This window comes from Penicillium vulpinum (assembly GCF_028829585.1).
Source record: "Penicillium vulpinum strain IBT 29486 chromosome Unknown utg000003l_segment0_segment0, whole genome shotgun sequence".
In the NCBI taxonomy this organism is placed as follows: Eukaryota; Fungi; Ascomycota; class Eurotiomycetes; order Eurotiales; family Aspergillaceae; genus Penicillium; species Penicillium vulpinum.
The window spans coordinates 5,364,173-5,379,075 of record NW_026643243.1 but is presented as its reverse complement, the minus strand read 5'-3'; the positions used below and the strand labels follow the sequence as shown (position 1 = coordinate 5,379,075).

At 49.4% G+C, this 14,903-nt stretch overlaps 6 protein-coding genes across 6 annotated transcripts; 5 read left to right on the top strand and 1 right to left on the bottom strand.

The window, feature by feature from the left end:
• Nucleotides 1-185: 185 nt before the first annotated feature.
• On the top strand, nt 186-2,033 carry N7479_007079 (WD40 repeat domain-containing protein; the record flags this gene model as incomplete). The annotated part of the gene is made up of 2 exons (XM_057254773.1): nt 186-302; nt 399-2,033. 2 exons carry the CDS (start codon nt 186-188, stop codon nt 2,031-2,033), a joined length of 1,752 nt encoding a protein of 583 aa, XP_057108635.1.
• Nucleotides 2,034-2,253: 220 nt separating this feature from the next.
• Nucleotides 2,254-4,162, bottom strand: bna4 (kynurenine 3-monooxygenase; the record flags this gene model as incomplete). Its single annotated transcript, XM_057254772.1, has 3 exons — nt 2,254-3,459; nt 3,536-3,750; nt 4,048-4,162. The coding sequence occupies 3 exons, from the start codon at nt 4,160-4,162 to the stop codon at nt 2,254-2,256; spliced, it is 1,536 nt and encodes a 511-aa protein (XP_057108634.1).
• A 315-nt stretch (nt 4,163-4,477) lies between these two features.
• Nucleotides 4,478-5,788, top strand: N7479_007077 (methionine aminopeptidase MAP1; the record flags this gene model as incomplete). The annotated part of the gene is made up of 3 exons (XM_057254771.1): nt 4,478-4,612; nt 4,695-5,093; nt 5,144-5,788. 3 exons carry the CDS (start codon nt 4,478-4,480, stop codon nt 5,786-5,788), a joined length of 1,179 nt encoding a protein of 392 aa, XP_057108633.1.
• A 416-nt stretch (nt 5,789-6,204) lies between these two features.
• N7479_007076 (putative MFS multidrug transporter) lies at nt 6,205-8,101 on the top strand (the record flags this gene model as incomplete). The annotated part of the gene is made up of 5 exons (XM_057254770.1): nt 6,205-6,402; nt 6,473-6,730; nt 6,787-6,965; nt 7,026-7,699; nt 7,758-8,101. 5 exons carry the CDS (start codon nt 6,205-6,207, stop codon nt 8,099-8,101), a joined length of 1,653 nt encoding a protein of 550 aa, XP_057108632.1.
• Nucleotides 8,102-8,776: 675 nt separating this feature from the next.
• On the top strand, nt 8,777-12,247 carry N7479_007075 (EF hand domain protein; the record flags this gene model as incomplete). The annotated part of the gene is made up of 1 exon (XM_057254769.1): nt 8,777-12,247. One exon carries the CDS (start codon nt 8,777-8,779, stop codon nt 12,245-12,247), a length of 3,471 nt encoding a protein of 1,156 aa, XP_057108631.1.
• Nucleotides 12,248-12,888: 641 nt separating this feature from the next.
• N7479_007074 (uncharacterized protein) lies at nt 12,889-14,430 on the top strand (the record flags this gene model as incomplete). The annotated part of the gene is made up of 4 exons (XM_057254768.1): nt 12,889-13,020; nt 13,072-13,352; nt 13,407-13,753; nt 13,814-14,430. The coding sequence occupies 4 exons, from the start codon at nt 12,889-12,891 to the stop codon at nt 14,428-14,430; spliced, it is 1,377 nt and encodes a 458-aa protein (XP_057108630.1).
• Nucleotides 14,431-14,903: the final 473 nt, after the last annotated feature.

Below are 14,903 nucleotides of genomic sequence, written 5' to 3'. Positions count from 1 at the left end.
CATTGGGGGCTGATAGACAGCTTGGCTGCGGTGGCTGTTCCGCGGCCTTCGTATCGAGGGTCTGCCGACGCCCGTAAAATTCACATCCTCCACCAACCTACCATTCACCAACCACGTTCAACCCCAGAGTTGTTGCAAAGGGGCATTGAGGTCTGCGCATTCATACTCACTTTAACATATCAGTCATGTCCGCCTTATTAGGTCTTGGTTATGACTCCAGCGACGATGACGCCACAGCTATGCCCAACTCGTCTGTGACGACCGCGACCAAGGTCGTTGCTGCACCAGAGGTCAATACAGAGGTTTGGTCCCCCCATAATCGCCCTCATTCCCGAGTTTCTTTGTTCCTACACCTCAGCCATGGCAACGACGAACAGATAAGACTAACGATCCTACAGGACCAAGCGCATATGCAGATGGCTCTCGCCAACGCCTCATCCCAAGCCCTCACCTACAATGCTACATACAATGATCTTACGCAGCCTTCCCAGGGCCCTGTGAACCCGTTCAAGCCAGCAGGTCCGGGAAATGGTATCAAACGAAAGAATGTTCCGACAGGATTTGCCGAAGAAGCAGCCATCAGCGAGTCCACATTTGCTGCGCAACATCGCACCTTCCAGAGTCTGGGATACACGCGCAATCCGACGCTACCGGACCAATTTATCGGAAACCTCGAAAATGCGGCACAGTACGGTGGCCGGGATATTGTGCAGATGAAGCCAACTAAGAGCGCGTCCGCAAACTGGCGGACAAAGCGGCAAAAAAAGGGCGACTCCAGTATTGTGGAAGGAGAGGGCGCATATCTGGGACCCTGGGCGAAATACCAAAATGACCAGCAATATGACTATGTCGAGGTTGCTGAAGGAGATGAGCGCGCGCTTGGTAGCGACGAGGAATATGTCGAAGAGGAAGACGAGACTCTGACTACCACCGCGCCCATGCCAGCCATGAGCAAAGATGCCACCGACTACGAAGGCGACTTTGCCACGCAAGAAACCACCGAGTTCCACGGATCAGAGCAGTACGACTACCAGGGCCGGACATACATGCATGTGCCCCAGGATCTGGATATCGATTTGCGCAAAGAGCCCGGCACCACCAAGAACTACGTACCGAAAAAGCTTGTGCAGACTTGGAAGTCGCACACCAAGCCGATCACCTCTCTTCGATTCATCCCCAAGTCCGGCCACTTGCTGCTTTCATCGGCAGCCGATGGAAAAGCCAAGCTCTGGGATGTGTATCACTCTCGGGAACTCTTGCGGACTTTCTCCGGCCACACCAAATCAATCTCAGACACAGACTTCCACCCATCGGGGAAGACTTTCCTTACCGGTTCATACGACCGACAGATCAAGCTCTGGGATACCGAATACGGCAAATGCCTTGGCCGGTTCTCCACGGGCAAGACACCGCACGTTGTCCGCTTCAACCCTGGAGCAGATCACTCACACGAGTTCCTGGCTGGTATGTCCGACAAGAAGATCGTGCAATTTGACACCCGGTCCGGCGAGCTGGTCCAGGAGTATGACCACCATCTGGCAGCCGTCAACACTCTTACTTTCGTCGACGACAACCGCCGCTTCATCTCTACCTCAGACGACAAGTCGCTGCGCGCTTGGGAATACGGCATTCCCGTCCCGATCAAGTTCATCGCAGAGCCATACATGTTCGCGCTCACTCGTGCGACTCCCCATCCGAATGGCAAGTACGTTGCCTTCCAGTCAGGCGACAACCAAATTGTTGTCTACAGCGCAACGGATAAATTCCGTCAAAACCGGAAGAAGCGTTTCGTTGGGCATAATACTTCCGGGTACGCTGTTGACCTCAAGATCTCGCCTGATGGCCAGTTCCTTGCTTCTGGTGACAGCGGCGGCTATGTCTGCTTCTGGGACTGGAAGACTGGCAAGATGTATCACAAGATCCAGGCTGGTGGAAAGGAAGGCGGTGCTGTTACTTGTGTGGACTGGCATCCTCATGAGTCCAGCAAGGTCGTCACTGGCGGATTGGACGGTGCTATCAGGTATTGGGATTAAAAGCATTCCGTGGTTATCAGGTGTTTATATCAGTTTGATCAAGAATTCAGACTTGGATTTGGGAATCTCTCCCTTTGATCTTCTCAATGCTTTCTACTGTAGTCTGCTGGCTATGCTAAGCTACTTCTCATGTAATAAATTAAATGCACAAAAAATTCCCCAAAAATCTGCTATGTATCCTCACATTCTCTCATAAGTCCACTCATCCGAGGAAGCAACTTTACATATGGATGAATTTCCGAATGTTCCTCAACCCAATACAACCCAGATGCCGCGAACACCGAACCAATCCCATCGGCGAGAGACACTGAGGATACTTCCACATCAAGATGGACACAGCACCAACACTAGCAACCAAAGCCCCGCTCAAACCAAGACCAAGCACCTGGCTCTGATGCTGAACAGCTTCAATTACCTCGGAGTACCGCTGGTTACTGAAGCTGACACGGGCATACTGCGTTTTCCATCCAAAGAACGGGAAATGGCGATCAATAGTTTCTTCGATCGTCTTGCGCAGCTTGTAGAGTGGCGACTTGACGCCCGCACGCATTTCAAGATAATTCTCCTTCGACAAATTGTTGATGGCATACGTATCGGCGCAGCGCTGGTCTGTGTAAGCTTGGAATGCTGCGTTGCGCTTGAGACCGCGCGTGTAGATGCTGGAGTTGGGGTCGTAGACTCCATGTCTATCCAATTCCTCGAAAAGGACACGGACATCTTCGAGGCCGGCGTTCAGTCCCTGTCCATAGAAAGGTAGGACCGCGTGCGCTGCATCGCCGATGATGACCACGCTGCCATTGAAGTGGTGGGGATTGCATTTGATGCTGATCAGTGGGAGATGCGGGTTCGCCACGAACTGCTCGCTCAACGCCGCGGGCTCGATTAGCTCTGGGCACACGCCAGGGAAATGGGAGTCGAAGAATTTATGCAGATCCTCTGGCGAGGTCTCGAGGTTGTTATAGTGCAAGAATGGTGCGAATAAGGTGCATGTGAATGACTTATCGGCTGATGGTAGCGCTATGAACATGAACTCGCGCCCAGGCCAGATATGCAGGTGGTTTGGCGAGATGCGGAAGTCTCCGTTTTCCGAGGGTGGGATTCGGAACTCGCACCAGAGAGTGTCTATGTACTCTTGTTGGTAATCTACACGAGCGAACTTCATTAGGTGGTAGCGCGAGGCGGAGTGTGCCCCATCAGCACCGATGAGGTAGTCAAAGGACACCTCGATCTCTGGTACGCGACCAGCGATTCCGGCATCATCGGCCATGGGTGTGTCGCCGGGGATTCTGCGCTCAAACCAGGCCTTGTTGGCGCGGAAATCAGCACCAGTGAGCTTGTGGTTGAAAAATAGCTTGACATTGGGGGTCTTCTCTAGCTCATCGAGGAGGGCATTGTTGAGAGTACCTCGGTCGATGGCATTAATAGCCTTGTAGTACCAGTTAGCTATATGATCTGCAGGGTAAATAGCAATAACAACTGCCAAGCGGGTGATCGTTGCATACCCGGCCGTGAACGTCATAAGCTTGTGCAGCTTCCCAAAGATCTCCACGGTCTCGGCCATGGATCATCCGCCCATGCATGGGGATCGCTTCACGGAGGACATTTTCGATCAATTCATCGCGACCAGAATGTTTCATAGATGTAATACCACGTTCGGAGAGTGCCAAGTTGATAGACTTAGTAAAGTTCAGTGGCACAGTCGTCGGGTCCCGGAGATCTACGGATGCACAAGGATTATTGGCGTCAGTTCGGAAGAATTCGCAATGAATCATAACTGACCCAAAACAAGTGGAGGGGCATCGAAGATAGTAGCAAATGGTGATGTGAATTATCAGGGTAGTTTTCTCTTAATTAGAGAGTTGAGACACCTTGCGAGACATGGGATGCCTTCATAAAAGCCAACCATTTCTAGCCAAATACATGTACATCCTCCTCTCTTAAAAATCGAATTGTTCTCGACGGCGATGACACAAAGGTAAAAAAAGGCAAGGTCACACGAGACATCGAAACATACCTCCACGAAGTTCATATACTTCCACCTGGTCGCCTCTTGATGCAGCATACAGGGCTGCTAAGGCCCCCACTGGGCCAGCACCCACAACAACCACTTTCTGCCTTGGAATGGCCATCATGTAACTGGTCAATATCCAAAATAAAGCCAGGTACGTGTTGAAACAGAGGAGTAAGTCGTCGTCACGTGCTGCGAAATCGGCCCCTTCCAAAGTTCTGGACAAAATGAGATATGATCGACATTAGTCATCTTTATTGGTCGTCTTGCTGCCTCAGGAAAATATCAACCCATTTTGGCACTAGTCCAAATATAGTTTAGTTCCATATCGCCTTGCGGCCGGCGGGGATTTTCTTGAAGATTTGGCCATTCAATCCACTCTCTACTGCATATTCCCTCGTTTTATATTGATTTATATTGCTTCTGCTATTTCAATATGGCTGAAGTTGCGACTCGCAAATGCAAAGGTGTGGACTGCCCTAACGACGCAGGCAGCCTACAATGTCCGACATGTCTAAAGAGCGGCACGGACAGTTTCTTCTGTTCTCAGGACTGTTTCAAGCGAAGCTGGGTAGGTACTCTGATATGACTGGGAGATTTGCAATGCAGGCGCACTTCTATTTGTGAAACCAACCGCTGACCATCTACCCCAGAGCGAACATAAGAACATTCACAAAAAGAGTAATATCCTCACCAATCTTTTTCCTCCGAAGGTAGTTTCTGAACCAGATCCAGCTACCGGCACCTTCAACCCGTACCCATCCTTCCCTTACGCCGGTTCATTGAGGCCCGTCTATCCTCTGTCCGCCAAACGAACGATCCCTAAGTCAATCCCGCACCCGGACTACGCCCGCGATGGTATTCCCCGATCCGAGCAGAAGCTTATCGGCCGCCATAACATTACTATCCTGAATAAGGAGGAGCAAGAGGCCATGCGCAAGGTTTGCCGATTGGCCCGTGAGGTTTTGGATGCTGCTGCACGTGAATTGAAGCCTGGTGTCACCACGGATTACATCGACGAGGTGGTCCACAAGGCTTGTATAGAGCGTGATGTACGAGGAGTTACTCTCTGGTGCAAAATACCATACTGACATATCTTTAGTCCTATCCTTCACCGCTGAATTATATGAACTTCCCCAAGTCCGTTTGTACCTCGGTCAACGAGACTATCTGCCACGGTATTCCCGATCAACGTCCCTTGAAGGATGGAGACATTGTCAACATCGATGTCACTCTATACCACAAGGGATTCCACGGCGATATCAATGAGACCTACTATGTTGGAGACAAGGCGCTTGCAGACCCCGATGCCGTCCGAGTAGTGGAAACCGCACGTGAATGTTTGGACCAATCAATTGACATTGTCAAGCCTGGTATGCTCTTCCGCGACCCTGGCAATGTCATTGAGAAGCTCGCCAAATCCCGTAACTGCAGTGTCGTCAAAAGCTACTGCGGCCACGGTATCAACCAGCTGTTCCACTGTGCGCCCAACATTCCTCATTACGCTAAGAACAAAGCTGTGGGAACTGCCAAGCCGGGTATGTGCTTCACAATTGAGCCCATGATCAACATTGGTACCCACCGTGACCGCACTTGGCCCGATGACTGGACCAGTACCACTCAAGACGGATCTCTGTCAGCCCAGTTCGAACACACCCTTCTCGTAACCGAGGACGGCGTTGAGGTGCTGACTGCCCGCCTGCCTGATTCGCCTGGTGGACCAGTTCCTTTGATTTCGACAGCATGAACTTGGGGAACTGGCAGTTAACTAATCGGAAATATTTGCATCAATGTTCAGATAGTTCCTATGTAACAGCCGAATTTACGACCGTTCAATGCCCATTAGTATAGTTATCCATATGTCGTCGTCGTAGTATATCAAATGAGTACTACGTATGTACAAAATAGGGCCATAGCCCAGACAAGAGTTTGCCGACGTTGCAGATCAAAGGTCTGGGCGGCATAAGTCCGAGGAGCAAGTGCATTTGATTGGCCGAAACGGGTAAGTCGGGGATCTAGTGAGGGGCCTCTTATCGGCAGGAGAATTTTGGGGTTAGATGCCCTCGCTCTCCTCTTTTGTTTCTTTCCCCGTAGACGTTCAGTCGGGTCATATCGACATTGAGACGATCGGGAGCGATCTGGCGACAGACAAAAGTCTCGACAATGGCTCCAGAGACATCTCCTACCGAGAATTCCCCATTGCTGGGATCTGTGTCCGCTAACGGCGCTGTCTCCAACGGCACGATTCCCGATCACAATGTGGAATCAGGGGATCCAGTCCAGACGGAGGAGCGAGGCAAAGAGCCCTCCCCCGATGCGCAGAAGCAGCTCAAATACATTGTGCCTGCCATCTCGCTAGGAGTATGGATTCTTTTTCAATGTTTATTCATCCTGTTTTCTAAATTTCGATTGTAACTAACAGGATGTATAGATTTTCTTGTCAGCGGCAGACCAGACGATTATCATGGCTAGTTATGGTCAAATTGGTAGCGATCTCAAAGCTCTTAATCTGACCAGCTGGATTGCTACTTCTTACTTTCTTACTTTGACTTCTTTCCAGCCTTTATATGGAAAACTGAGCGATATCTTTGGTCGCAAGCCGTGTCTACTCTTTGCATATGCGATTTTTGGCATTGGATGCTTAGGCTGCGGTCTGGCTCGGGATATCAATGAGTTAATTGCTGCTCGTGTATGCTTGCATATGATCTGAGGCCTGCATCATGTAATGCTGACTATCTCAAACAGGTATTTCAAGGTATTGGCGGAGGCGGTATGACCACTGTTGTCAGCATCCTGATGAGTGATATTGTGCCTCTTCGCGATCGAGGCCTATGGCAGGGTATTATCAATATCATCTATGCCACAGGTTCCGGTACCGGCGCACCCTTAGGTGGAATTCTCTCCGACTACATTGGCTGGCGCTGGTATGAATATGAATGATGCAAGACCCACATCTCCTTACGCCATCTGACGTTTCTTTCTAGGGCATTTTTAGCGCAATTCCCTATCTGCGTTATTGCATTCATTGCTGTAACTTTCCTGCTCAAGCTGCCCCCTCGCGAGAGCGCCCACTGGAAGACCAAGCTGCGTCGCATCGACTTCCTTGGCGCTGTAGTCCTTGTTGGTGCTGTTCTTGGGTTCTTAGTTGGTCTTGATCGGGGTAGCAATGTGTCATGGAAATTACCCCTGACAATTGCCTCGCTGGGTATATCCGCTATCTTGTTCGTGGTCTTTATCCTAGTTGAGGTCTATCTGGCAGCTGAACCATTTGCGCCTGGTCACATCATCTTCAACCGAACATTCTTTGCTTGCTACTGCTGTAACTTCTTCAGCTTTGGAGGATGGATTGCCGCTCTATTCTATATCCCCTTATACTTCCAAGCGGTAGATGGTGTCTCTGCTACGACCGCAGGACTGCGTCTATTGCCAAGCATTCTATCCGGTGTCTCTGGATCCGTATTTGCAGGCTTGTTGATGAAATGGTATGGCAAGTATTACTGGCTAACAGTTGCTGCATATACTTCCTTGACAACTGGTGTGCTCTGCATATACCTGTTCTCCGGTGGTGTGATGGCTAGTACAGTCGTGATAATCTGTGGAATGGTACTTTCGGCATTCGGCAATGGCATTGGTGTCACTACAACCTTGATCGGTTTGAGTGAGTTTTTGTCTGATCTGTTCTACAAACCTTCGAAGCATGCTAACTATTTCACCAGTATCGAATGCTACTTATGAAGATCAGGCGGTCGTCACTGCTTGCTCATATCTGTTCCGCTCATTGGGATCCGTGATTGGTCTCTCTTTATCATCAACTGTCGTTCAGCAAGTCTTACGGAATCGATTGCAATCAGGACTACGTGACAGTAAGAATATCGATCAGATTGTTGAAGGGGTGCGAGAAAGTCTTGATTTTATCAAAACCCTCGACCCAGCAACCGCCAGGATTGTCCGGGACTCTTATGGCTGGTCCACCAACAAGGGATTCGCCTTTTTGGTTTTTGTGGTGTTCTTTGCTTTGCTGAGCAGCTTTTTCATTCGTGAAAGCAAACTCAGCCGCTAATTCGCAGGTGAAGCTCTATACTTTGAAAAGATACAGATTTGCATTACTTGAAAAGCGATAAACTTGCATGGAAATTATTATGGTGTGTGGTCTATAGCATTGGGGTTGGATTTCAAATTGTCTACATACACACATTGCATACATATGTACATCAAAGAAAAAGTACTCCGTACATACTGAATATAAAAGAAGTTTCGCATCTATTCCAAAATTCAATCCAGAAAAGGACATGTGTTTCTAAAACACTGATCAGCTAAAGAGGTAAGTATGATATGCCATCTGCTATTTTATACATACACAAGAACTAGCAAATGTCATATCTTTCTCGTCTGTATTCTTTTTTAAAAAAAATTATTGCCTCCCCTACATCGTAGGCATGTAGGGCTAGATCTGCCCAAGTCCGATAGTTTTCCAGGGGCGGGCTCCTGCCGGGCAGGTGTCAGTTATAGCTTACTAAGCCAACATATGGGCGGTTCTGTCATCAACCCCGTTCACGTTTCAACCTTGGAAATGCTATCTCCAAGTTGACTGCCATATCCATTCTAATTGAGTGCCTTGGTTGACACTTTGCGGGTCTGACTTGATCTGCTTATCCAACTGTGATCAGAATGCGCTACACCTCGTGTTCCTGACATTTTTGTGCAGCTTCCGTTCAACTTCCGCCAACCCTCCGTCATGTCCGCTTCGCGCTCAGGGCCAGTCTCACTAGCACGCTATCGACCTATTCTCTACCTCTTTACTGGTGTCGCTGCTGCCTATGCGATCCTCTATATTCACAATAATGTCATTTCGCAGTCATCATCAACTTCACTCCGACGTCGAAACGCTGTGCGCCGCACGAGACCAACTGAAGCCGAAGAACTTGGGGTCGCTGATACTCCGTCTTATCGAGCTATTACCCACCTTGAACAATTAGAGCGTCAGAATGGTGTATATGGGACATTTCGCATTGAGACAGAGGATGGGCGTCGCGTGGAGAGCGGTCTTCTTCCATCGCTCCTCGCAACACGCGACCAGCTGATGGAAGAAGTTGGCGTTCCGCCTGCTCATGCAGAGCGCATGCGCGAGATGATGGAAGATACTTTTCTTGAATCCTTCCTTGCACTTGATTTCCCATCCGCGCACACTCTCCCAGAGAACACACCAGAAAGAACATACTTGACAGAGCAGCTTCAACGCCGAGGTATCTCCCGAGCTGGTATCGAAAGGGCTCTGTCCCGGTTCAACGGAGATTCGAATTACGGGGAGGAGCTGCGACGGCGACGACAGAATGGTGAACGTGTCACTCTCTCAACCTCTACCTTTCCAGATGTGTCTGCGCCTCCGCAAAATCCTGATGGTGGTGAGACGGTGGTGGATGACCAAAGTGTCTTCTCATGGCGTGATGGAAACAACGATCCATCTAATAGGGAAGGTCAAAACCTACTCAACCTACTTTACCACATCGCTGAGGATCAGGCGCGGAGGGATGGCTATATCCATCGTGGAGTTACCTGCAACAGCTGTGGTGCCATGCCGATTCAAGGCATCAGATACCGATGTGCTAATTGCATCGATTACGATCTGTGTGAAACATGCGAGGCAATGCAGGTCCACATCAAGACACATTTATTCTACAAAGTGCGGATTCCAGCCCCATTCTTGGGAAACCCTCGTTCATCTCAACCTGTATGGTATCCAGGGAAGCCTTCGATGCTCCCGCGCAGCCTCCCACGACCTCTTGCCAAGCGTCTTATGAAAGAATGCAATTTCGAAAACACAGAGCTTGATGCACTCTGGGATCAGTTCCGTTGTTTGGCCAATTATGAGTGGGCGGGCGACCCGAACAAGTTGCATATGGCCATCGATCGCAAAACATTCGACCGATGCTTTGTGCCTAATACTTCAATCCGGCCGCCGCCTCCTAGTCTCATTTACGACCGCATGTTCGCATTCTATGACACCAATGGCGACAATCTTATCGGTTTTGAAGAATTCTTGAAGGGTTTGGCTAGTCTCAACAATAAAAGCAATGACGAACGGCTGCGACGTGTGTTCCGTGGCTACGACATTGATGGGGATGGCTTCGTCGAACGCAAGGACTTCCTTCGTGTTTTCAGGGCATACTATGCGCTAAGCCGGGAACTTACAAGGGACATGGTTGCTGGCCTGGAGGATGACTTTTTAGAGGGTGGAGCGCGTGATGTGGTTCTCGGTAGCCAGCCTATCAGCTCTGCGTTCCCTGGTAACATCCCCTCAGGTGAGCGTTCTCGTACAGGCGAAGGCAAGCGCATGAATTCTGAGGGGGACATGGAAATCATCGACAATGAAGGAATCTTGCGACAGGATGGAGACGATACTGGCGATCGACATTCGGTCGTGGGTGATGCTGCTGCCAGAGCACAGTTTGGTCGAATAAGGCCATTGTTCCCATCTACACTACGCCTAGCAGCCACTGAGACTACTCCTCGCCCGTCGAATGCTGAGGGTGGCCAAAATGACGAGAATGAAGAAGAAGATGGTGCTAGCGAGACTAGTGGATCAGACCAATCTAGCTCGTCGGTGGCCAGCGGGACTTGGCCCCCAACTGAACACATCCTCGAAGAAGATATCATCCAGGCTCTGGGGACCTATATTCCCGCTCGAGAAATCACGGATCCAATTGATCGGGCTCGCGTCGCGGATGCCGTCTATCACAGAATGCGTGAAGATGATCAGAGACGTGTATTTGACGCTCGTCAGCGTGGAATTGATGAGCGGTGGAGGCGCCGGGCTTTCTATACAGACGAGGAAGACGGTGCCACTATCCCTCCAGGGTATGAAAGGGATCCAGCCATCGATGACTCGAGCGATGAAGAACTAGATGAATTCGAATCGCGCCCACCCTCTTTCCGTTCGCGATCCTCGTCCAAGGTGCGATTCCAGGATGACCTCAATGACGAGGAGTACGACATTCGATCTAACCCATCAACCTCGTCACGAAGCATTCCTGTTGGTGAGCGATGGGGTGGCTTTGAAATCCCGGAGATCGAAAGGGACGTCGGGAAAGAAATCTTGTATCAAGTCACACAGCAGGGATTCAACGAGCTTCTAGATATTCTGTTCAAGCCAAAAGAGGACCTTCTGATGGAGGTCTATCGTACGCGAGCTGAGCGCAAGGTCTGGGCCCACGAGATTGAACTTGCAGGGAAAGAGGACCCCTTAAAACGCACCCCAACTGAGGATTCTCCAGCCGAGGAAGAACTTGAGGAAATTATCCACGACACACCACTTGATGATCTATTACAGCGCGCTGGTTACGGGATTCAGAGCCCTGTCCTAGCGCCTGCCAATACCGAACCCACCGCCTCGGATGATTATGGTAATGAAGATGAAGATGAAGATGAAGATGAAGATGAAGATGAAGATGAAGATGAAGATGAAGATGAAGATGAAGATGACGATGACGATGAAGATGAAGATGAAGATGACGATGACGATGACGATGTGCGGCCAACTCATCTGGCCGACCCCGGCAGCGATACTGGATTTGGACAAACACGGCCCTTCGAGGAGTCCGACATGGCGTCCATCACCTCGTCTTATTATGACGACGATATCACCGCCTCTCAAGCATCCGATGCGAGATCATCCAGCCCGATTGTTGAAGAGGATACACTTTACTACGATCCAACCCTCCCACATCATCGTCCTGACACAGAAATGCCCCTTCCACGCCTTTTCTCCTCCGTCGAGCCATCCGTGATGGCCACAGAAGTGATCGATGAATCAGACTCCGAACACGAAGAATCACCAACTACAACCGCAACACCCGGTCTCCCTGCTCAGCTCCGACTCCAACCCGGGACCACTTCTCTTCCCGCCCCATCTTCTCCCCACTCCTCTCCAGAAGCCGAAGACACCGCCACCAAGCTTCCTCCTTCTCCTATGCAACCACTGCCACCCCCACACTGGGTCAATGACCAACCTCGTGAAGCTCCTGCCCCACGTCGACCTTCCGCCCGGACTCTAGCCCGGTGGGTCTATTTAGACCAGGTAGAACGTGAAAATAAGGAGCGCGGCAATGGTGCTAGACTCAACTTTGAAGAGTTCTCGCGTCGTATGGCTGCTGATCGGGGACGCCGACTGGCATTTGTAGCCAGTTGGATTGAGATGGCTAGCTTTTGATTCTGAGAAGGTTCCTAGATTATTCTAGGTGTACATTATTATTGTAATTTAGCGTTACTTCAGAGTTGATCCAGATTTGTTAGTACAATGACAATTTGATTGACCACAAAAAACTATGCGTCTAATTTTCAAATTTTCCAACGGACGAGGAATGAAAGTAGCTCTAGTCTATAGTGGCGTAGGTATTCATATTAACACATCCACTAACTAGCCCTACAACGGAGTGTGCAGGGTCTCATTACCCCAAGATATTCTTGTCCTAACAGAAAATGCCCGAATGACTAAAGGCGTGGGTGCCCCCTCATATTACGTGCTTTTAGGGACCAATGGCTCATTTCGCACCATTGTTATCGTCGGGATATTGAAGATTATCTCGCAGGATTTCCCTTATCAATTTGACTATTACTCAGAGTTCTTCAACTGTCTCCAGTATACAAACTAGGACCAGTTACGCCCTCAGCCGCCGTGGGGCTCTAGAAGCAGGAAAGACGACACCGAGAAATCGCGATTATAATGGGTCCTGGCGTGCTATATTCTCTAACTTCAAAAAAAAATATGCGACCATAGGCCTCATCGCCATGTAGTACTAATAGGGACTCTCTCCGGTGCGATAATCCGTAGAGCAACATCCTACATCCATCATGGCTTTCGAACGTGTGGCCCGTTTCTACCGGTCATGTCTACTCCAGATTATCATTGTGGGATTAGTCGCCTTCTGCGAACCCGGTATCTGGACCGCTCTCAATAATCTTGGAGCTGGAGGCAATGCCAAAGTAAGTCGTCTGGGCTTTGGGAATTTGCGCAACCACTAAAATATTGTGCAGCCGTACCTGAACAATGCCGCCAACGCCTTGACATATGGACTCATGTCAGTAGGCTGCTTTCTTGCCGGTGGCGTCACAAACAAGATCACTGCGAAATGGACCTTGTTCATTGGAGCCGCATTCTACACTCCCTATGCGGCTGGTCTATACTGCAACAATCGTTATGGGAACGAGTGGTTCCTCTTGCTCGGGGCTGCTCTTTGTGGAATTGGCGCTTCTCTTCTGTGGGCTAGTGAGGCTGCCATTGCAGTTGGATATCCGGAGGAGGAGAAAAGAGGACGGTAAGTTCAACCTCCAGACCGTTTATTTGTTATTCGACTGACGGTTATGTTTAGCTATGTTGCAATCTGGATGAGTATCCGGCAGATGGGACCGCTTGTTGGTGGTGCGATATCCCTCGCTCTGAATGTCAACACTGCGCATGTCGGGAAGGTCACCTATACAACGTACTTGGGGCTTGTTGCCATCTCATCCCTCGGAGCACCTTTTGCGTTGCTGTTGTCACAGCCACAAGATGTGATCAGAAGTAATGGCACCAAAATTCCTTATATGAAGAAAACGAGTTTATCTATTGAGGCTCGCGCTATCTGGAAGCAACTTTCAAATAAGTACATGTTGCTACTCATCCCGGTCTTTCTCGCGGGCCAATTTGGTGCAACTTATCAGGGGAACTATTTGACAAGTATGGCACCTTCAATCTTCTCCTATAAATTTTGGATGGTGTGACTGACAGCGAACTTAGCGTATTTCACCGTCCGCTCCAGGGCCCTTGCGTCTTTCCTAACGGCAGTGGTCGGCGCCACCGCCAATGTGGCGACGGGCATATTTCTCGATACGAAGTTTTTATCTCGAAGAGCCAGATCTAAATTTGTGTACATATTCGTCCTTGTCTTTGTCACGGCGGCTTGGACATGGAACGCAATCATCCAGACGAAACTCTCCCGCATGGCCGAATCCCCGGCCTTCGACTTGGGCGATGGTCCCTTCTTCAACTCGGCTTTCACCGTCTATATATTCTTCCGGTTCTTTTATGAGGTGCTGCAGACATATATCTATTGGTTGATGGCCGAGATCAAGGGAGCACAGGGAGACGGCGATATCGCAAGAACTACCGGCATCCTAAGATCATGGGAGTCTATCGGCAGCACGATTGCCTACGCAGTCGGTGCAACTCATTGGCCCAACTTGAATCAGATGATATTGGGCTTTTCACTGTGGGGTTTTACGGTCCCGTTCACTCTTCTTGCGGTGTTCGGCGATTGGAATGTTTCTGACACGCTCGAGGTAGAGGAGGAACAAACGGACAGCAGTAGCTTGGAGGCACAGAGGGTGATCATTAATTCTGATGGGAAGGATTAGGGCATGTTATTTTGTCGTCAAATGAAATATTTGGCAAAGAACAATCTGAACGGTTGTTCGGATGTAATGAAACTCGTGGTAATCTTAATGTTGATGTCCCAAATATATAGATGGGAGTAACAATATTAGAATATTAGAATACATAGTTACTCCATACCTCAAAACTCTTCACGCGGACCCACCTATCGGTTACTAATACCGGACTATTCAATCTAACTAATCTTCAGCGAATTATTATTTTGGGATGAATATCAATTCGACGCTGACATGGGTGTATAGTATCCATGGATGTTAGTTTTGGTTAATAATGTCAAAACTGGCTGTCTATTCCATCAATTGGTCCAAGTGGCCTAACAGTTTCCTGGTCTAGCGGTTATGATTTTCCGTTAACAAATGCGATTAGCAGAAGTTCCGGAAAGGTTCTGGGTTCGATTCCCAGGGAAACTATTTTTTTTTGCCTTGGCATATTTTTT